Below are 7,500 nucleotides of genomic sequence, written 5' to 3' on the forward strand. Positions count from 1 at the left end.
TATCAACAAGCACACAAAAGACTATTATTATACTACATTACTAGCAATAATATATATATTCATATATAAAAAATAGCTATAATATACTACTATTACTATATTATACATTACTAGCAGAGAGAGAGAGATAGAGACACAGATAGAGAGGGACACAGAGAGAGAGAGGGACAGAGAGAGAGGGACACAGAGATAGAGAGGGACACACAGAGAGAGAGAGAGGGACACAGAGATAGAGAGAGGGACACAGAGATAGAGAGAGAGGGACAGAGAGAGAGAGGGACAGAGATAGAGAGAGACAGAGATAGAGAGAGACAGAGAGAGAGAGAGAGAGAGAGAGACACACACATAGAGAGGGACACAGAGAGAGGGACAGAGAGAGAGGAGAAAAAGAGTGAGAGAGATAAGACAGAGAGATCGAGAGAGAGAGTGGAGAGAGAGATGAAGAGAGAGATGAAGAGAGAGAACGGGACAGAGATGAAGAGAGAGATGAAGAGAGAGAATGAATAAAGAGATGAAGAGAGAGATGAAGAGAGAGAATGAATAAAGAGAGAGATGAAGAGAGAGAAAGGGACAGAGATGAAGAGAGAGATAAAGAGAGAGAAAGGGACAGAGGGAGGATGGTCAGAGGTAGGACAGAAGGTAGGATGATTAATTTAATGTGTGAAGAGAAAGGGACAGGAAGAGAGAAAGAAAGAACTAGTCAGAATCTTGTTATGTTCGACTCAGAGCACAGTGAACTATATGACAGTTAAACTGTGTCACTAATATTCATTCGTGGAGTAAAACTGGACCTCCTACTGTATGCTCAAGATCTTTACAACAACAAAAGGAATCCCCTTAGCAAAGAAGGCTAATTCAGTACTGTGTCCCATCTCTGACTGACCTGGGGACCAATGGGAGCATTTACATTACATTTACATTTAGCAGATGCTTTTATCCAAAGCGACTTACAAGGATGTATACACATTTTTTACATTTACACTGATGGCACACTGCACATCAGGAGCAATTAGGGATTCAGTGTCTTGCTCAAGGACACTTCGACAGGGAAACGAACTAGCAACCTTCTGATTACTAAACGACTTCTCTACCTCCTGTACCACTGTCGCCTAATTCTGTACTGTGTACCACCTCTGACTGACCTGGGGACCAATGGTAGAGCTAGTTCAGTACCACCTCTGACCTGGGGACCAATGGGAGAGTTAGTTCAGTTCTGTGTACCACCCCTGACTGACCTGGGGACCAATGGGAGAGCTAGTTCAGTACTGTGTACCACCTCTGACTGACCTGGGGACCAATGGGAGAGCTAGTTCAGTACTGTGCACCACCCCTGACTGACCTGGGTAGGCGGTCCCCATGGCCAAGCTGACCCTCCTGGCCACGCCCCCAGCTCCACACCTCTGTGTACAGAGAAGGCAGCAGAGGTTCCGTTTCCATGGGAACGGGCACCTTCTTGCCTCCAGCAGAGCCAACTCGCCGATGGCCTGGCTTTGGCAGGGATGGAGAACCTGAAGAGAGGAGATGAACACACACACACACACACACACACACACACACACACACACACACACACACACACACACACACACACACACACAATATTTGTTTATATAAAATAAGACTCACTCCAGGGTTCTAGGTTCAGAACTGTGTGTGTGTGTGTATGTGTAGGCATGTCTCAGGTGTGTGTGTGTGTGTGTGCGTTGGCAAGTCTCAGGTGTGTGTGTGTGTGTGTGTGTGTGTGTGTGGGGAGGGGGTCTCAGGTGCGGTGTGTGTGTGTGTGTGTGTGTGTATGTCTCAGGTGTGTGCTGGTACCCTGACAGGTGAGCACAGGTAGCGAGCTCCTGCGGCTGAGCCCGTTGATCTCCTCCAGTCGTATATCAGTCAGGCTGGAGCTCCTGGTGTTCTGAGCCAGGTCCTCCACGCTCAGGAGCCCGCTCAAGGGGTCCCTCCGCCCCTCACACAGCCCCCGGACACCCCCCTCCAGGTCCCTCTCCACACCGGAGTCGTCGAAGGAGTCTTCACAGGTGGACGCCAGGTGCTCCTCGAAGGGGGAGGCTAGGTGAGTGTGTGGACAGGGAAGCAGGCAGGCAGGCGTGTGGAGGGTGATACCTGGATGGGGCACATGCAGTGGGGTTACACCTGGAATGGATACACCTGCATAGGCTGTATAGCAGTCCACCTGTAATGCAGTCCACTTGAATAGGGCACTCTTGAATGTAACATATATAGATGAGGCCCACCTGTATGTGATACACCAGTATGAGATAGACCTGTACAGGGCATACCGGGATCTGTTCATGAATGCTATTGTACATTCACTGAAGTGCATACATGGTATGGTACCTGGATGAGGTTTACCTGGTTGGCTCCCACCTGGCTGCACCGGGTGGCTGTGGCTTGCAGGTGCAAGGTGATTTGGGGCCGGAGTGTGGTCTGGCAATGGCGTAAGGGCAATGGTGGCCTTGCCACTGTCAGGTGAGGAGGGCACAAAGTGGGTGGCAGTGCCAGGGTGCTCAGAGAGTGACAAGCGCTTGAGGTACTCCTTCAGGTCCTGCTCGTCAGGGAACGGAGAACTCTTAGTTCTCCTCAGAGGAACTTTGGCAGTGTCCGTCTGAGCTGTCGAGTTCCCTTCATCTGGTTCTCCCATGTTCTCCGCTTCAGAACCCACCTGTGGAGAACCTCCGACGGAGCCCAGTGCAGGACAGAACGTCTCGGAAGTCATCGACGAGCCGACCGGAGTGACCTCTTTGCTGACCTCGTTTGACCCTTGTAAACTTTGACCCTGCTGCTGCTGCTGCTGCTGCTCTGGGGCGCTCTGCCTCTTGACCTCGTTCAGCTCCACCCCTAGGGGGCAGTAGTGGTTGTCGGAGATGATGACGTGGTCGTCCCGGTCGATCATGGTGTAGAGGAGCTGCTGGCAGCGGCCACACTTGTCCAGGGACAGAGTCCGGGCCGTGGGCGAGGGCAGAGAGCGCACCAGCGCCAGGCTGTGGAAGCCTCCGCACGCCACCTGCACCACGTACCTGCAGGACACACAAGATTAGAAAAGAAAAAATTAAATGATTTAAAAATTAAAAATTAAATCAACACCACTACCACCTGCTCCACACACCTGAGGGACACACAGGTCAAATACATCAACAGGTAAATATAGACGGCTATATCAGCGCAAAAACCTCTGCCACTTGTCTCACATACATGCAGGAACACACAGGGCAAATACATAACCCCTATTTCTTTCAGCTAAATGTCCATAAACGTCCAAGTGAGTTGGATGGAAACGCAGCGAGTTAAAAACCTCTACACCTGCACACAGGGACGCACAGGGCCAATCTACCCAGAATATCACTCCACGCAAATCTGAACAGTCCAGGGACTGACTGTAGAAGCTCTGTTAGAATTTGTTATAATCAGAAAAACTCAGTCATTTACAAAAATATAAGCTTTTTTTTCAATTCAATATTTTTTCTCCATTATTCCTTCAATCCTTAAGAGCTTTATACCCCAAGTCAACTCACCTGCCCGCCAGGTCTTCTACCTTCTGCGGTCGGCAGACAGGTGCGTTACCGTGGGAGACGAGGCCGAGCTGGCAGCCGCTGCCCCATGCCCACACCTCGTGCCCGACGGAGAGCGCCAGCGTGTGCTGGGCACCGCACGCCAGGCTTGCCGCCCTCACCAGCCGCGGGCCGGTGCCCTCCACGTCCAGCAGCGTGACGGGCGTAGGGCTGGGCACCAGGCTCCGCCCCGCCAGGCCGCACTGCCCGTGCCCGTTGTCGCCCCACATCAGCACGCAGCCGTCACGCGTCAACGCCCCGCAGTGGAAGCTTCCGGAAGCCACGGCGACCACGCCACGCCCATTCAGACACGCCTCCAGCAGGGGCTCCGCCGAGTGGGATGCTGCGCCCTGTTTCCATGGTAACTCCCCAAAGCTGTACACAAACCCACCTGAAAATGCAAGTTAATTCATTAAATGCAAGTTAAAACAATAAATAATGATTCAATAACAATGATACTACTGCAATTCCTCTTCTTCTTCTTCTTATTATCATTATTGTTATCATTATTATCATTATTGTTATTATTGTTATTATTATTATCATTATTGTTATTATTATTGTTATCGTTATTATCATCATTGTTATTGTTATTATTATTGTTATCATTTTGATTGGTGGTGGTGGTGGTGTTATTATTATTATTAGGGTGAATACAAACACAGCCAACCACATGTGATAGTGGTAACAGACATGTGTCAACACTCAAGCAGCTGCGATTAACTAGTGACAGCAGCTACTGATTAATGAATGGGAGGTATGTGACAAGCTGCCAAAGCATTTACACTGGAGACCCTAACCTTCACACACAGCCTAAACGTTTCAAATGATTCATTACACTGAGGGAAACTGACAAATGCAAAACCATGCAACCATGCAAATGCAAAACCATTTCTTCCAATCTTCCATAGAACCTCTAAACAAGACAGAAGTGTACTAGACATATATATATAATAAACAATAAGAAACAATCTTCCATAGAACCTCTAAACAAGACAGAAGTGTACTAGACATATATATATATATATATATATATATATTATATATTATTATATATATATGTCTAGTACACTTCTGTCTTGTTTAGAGGTTCTATGGAAGATTGTTTCTGTGTTGTTTCTGTGACGTTCTATGTTTTTTTCTTAAGTAATCTTCAAGGCATTCACTAAACATTTGTTGATGTTGTGATATGATCTACAAATGATGATGATGGTGTAGATTAGAGATGTATTGATATGATGGTGTAGATTAGAGATGTATTGAAGATGATGGTGTTATTTGTGAGATGTAATGATGTTCTGCTGAATGAAGTCAGGAGTTTGGGCATTTCTTTAACCATTTAGCTGCCAGTCGCCAGTCACTCAATAAGAAGCTATTTTGAATGCCATCACTCTCTAGAAGAGCTACAGGCTGTCGTGCACACAGACGGTCTAGAAGAGCTACAGGCACCGTGCACACAGACAGCAGGCGGCCGTGCACACAGACGGTCTCACCCTCAGTAAGTATGAGGCTGTGGCAGGAGCCCAGGGCCGCCTGGATCACCGGCCTGCAGAGGAACACTCGCTCGGGGCTGATGCTGCAGGAGTAGCCCCTCCACCGATGGAGCACGCCTTGCTCACTGGAGCTCCCCTCACCGTCGTCCTGTCCAGAGCTGCACAGGTGGGGCGGGAGAGAGACAGAGGGAGAGAGGCAGTGAGAGAGAGGAAGGAGGGAGAGACAGAGGGAGACAGAGAGAGAGATAGATAGTGAGGAGGGATGGAGAGAGGAGGGATGGAGAGAGGAGGGAGAGGGAGGGATGGAGGGAGGGAGGTTCAATACTTGTTTATTGAACCCATATTCAAATCTTTACATGACTGCACCCTTAATGCACCCCTAAAACACACTAAGCATAAGAACATCCAATACAGACATCTTATAAGATCCACAAGTATTACATCCCAAGATTCAAAGGAGAGAGAGAGAGAGGGCGAGAGAGAGAGAGAGAGAGAGAGAGAGAGAGAGAGAGAGAGAGAGAGACATGTAATACACACATAAAGAGAAAGAGGAGGGCAAGTCATACATAGACACAGATGGGGGGGGAGGGGGGGACAGAAAGTGAAACAGAGACCGAGAGAAAGACACAGACACAGACACAGACACAGACAGAGAGAGACAGAGAAATGGTGAAGTTCTCCTAAGTTTTATAGGGCCAGAAGTTGTTCCCATTTTTTTTCATGCACATACGGTTTCGGACAGGACAGACGTCCTGCACACTCAATAGTCTCAATAAACTTTGTGCAATAGAGAAGAAATCCTCTTGGCCTCTACATTTGGCACTCAAATTCATTTTCAAGCAAACACATTTCCCATCCACACACATGTAACAGAACACACAAGTGCATACTCCACAGGGGAGATACAATTAGAGCAGCCTACTTAGAAGGGATGGAGAATCACCACAAACACACATTACAGGAACCACGGCAGTGTGATACCATTACCTCTTACTGGTGGCCATTAGTGTGCCATCATGCTGTGTGTTCATCACACTGGCATCGTCTGAGAGTAGGCCTGCAGGCTCTAGAAGAAATGGGGTTGGGCAGATCATTCCAATAGAAGTGTCTATGCTTTATATGACAGCAGGAACAACGGAAAACATGCAGGGGGATTGTGTCTCACACAACCACAGGTGTGTGTGTGTGTGTATGTGTACCTTTAAGAAGCTCTTGAACACCCAACTCTTCCCAGAGCACCTCCTTTCTTAACTTGCACTTCCTCTCCCTTCCTCTTCCTTCCTCTACCTCTCCTTATCTTTCCTCTAATGCTATCTCCTCTAACTAGTACTTAACTCGCACTTACAGTAGTCACATTCCTGCACTTTTTTTATTCTTATGTAAATTAGTATTTATTGTTACACTAGGTCTCTATTGCTCATAGCTTGATTGTTCTCTCCTTTGTACGTCGCTTTGGATAAAAGCGTCTGCTAAATGACTACATGTAAATGTAAATGTAATGTGTGTTAGGTGCTGTATTAGTTGTTGACCTTCATTATGTGAGAAGAGACTGTTTTGGAACAATGGTTCTGTTTGACAGCGGGTGAAACTGAGAACTGCGGTCCTCTGCCATGTCCTGCCCATTATGTGGTTTCTGTGAAAATGCCACCTATCTACATTGTTGCTGTCAAGAACAGAACATGTACATGTAACAAAACGAAGCGAAATTCAGCCCTGTCAAAAGTTGACATGCAAAGAGAACTGTCTGGAGTAGTTGCTACACTGCAAACTGAAGACGACTTCGTTACACACGCGTACCCGACTTACATCACGCGTACATCACGGCCACTACAAATCGCATCGTAAAGGTTTTGCTATTTCGAGATACGCAGAGGTTGATTCATGAGTAAATAATGTAGGCGTTGTTTACCTCCTCTGCGTCATACTTACAGAACTCCACGACTCATTTGAATTCACGTTGTGTGTTTGACAGCCAGAATCACGACAACTACGCTGTAGCCTAATTATCTGCACAGAACATATTGTTTGGCTCCAAGCGGTTCGTGAAAACTTTGGCACAAACTTCCGGGAGTGGCGGTCTCCTGACAGCCGCCGCTCGTTCAACAGTGGCTGAGCTCGAGACCACAGTTTGACAACACTGGACGAGCTCCCTCCCTGTAGGGGGAGAAAAGCTTCTGATGGGAAGCGATTAGGCTCAAAAAGCGTTTTGGTAACAGAACAGGCTATTCACCTTAGGTAAGAAATGTATTAAATAAACAGGCGCATAAATAAAGGGCTCTTTGGGGTTTAGAAACAATGCGATATTTCAAAATCACTTTAATTATTTCTGGCGTTCAGATTTTGACCTTCTTGTCCTATCTGATTCATGGGAATTATTTTATTAAGCTTTCAGTGTCATGTCGTGGAATACCCAACTCAATTTAAACTCACATTTCCTGCTATAGATTAAC

General features: G+C 47.1%; 1 protein-coding gene across 1 annotated transcript in view; it reads right to left on the bottom strand.

The window, feature by feature from the left end:
* The window catches only part of LOC105895428 (alsin-like), a 31,884-nt gene extending 24,687 nt beyond the window's left edge, over window positions 1-7,197 (bottom strand). The window contains exons 1-7 of the mRNA XM_031581581.2: window positions 6,980-7,197; window positions 6,038-6,116; window positions 5,051-5,208; window positions 3,522-3,948; window positions 2,362-3,026; window positions 1,816-2,112; window positions 1,340-1,508 (exon numbers count right to left, since the gene is read on the bottom strand). Coding sequence (XP_031437441.1) covers window positions 1,340-1,508; window positions 1,816-2,112; window positions 2,362-3,026; window positions 3,522-3,948; window positions 5,051-5,208; window positions 6,038-6,054 — 1,733 coding nt within the window. The 5' untranslated portion in view covers window positions 6,055-6,116; window positions 6,980-7,197. The remainder of the gene's footprint in view (window positions 1-1,339; window positions 1,509-1,815; window positions 2,113-2,361; window positions 3,027-3,521; window positions 3,949-5,050; window positions 5,209-6,037; window positions 6,117-6,979) is intronic.
* Between the last annotated feature and the right edge of the window lie 303 nt (window positions 7,198-7,500).

Source organism: Clupea harengus, chromosome 2 (assembly GCF_900700415.2).
Source record: "Clupea harengus chromosome 2, Ch_v2.0.2, whole genome shotgun sequence".
NCBI classification, from domain to species: domain Eukaryota; kingdom Metazoa; phylum Chordata; class Actinopteri; order Clupeiformes; family Clupeidae; genus Clupea; species Clupea harengus.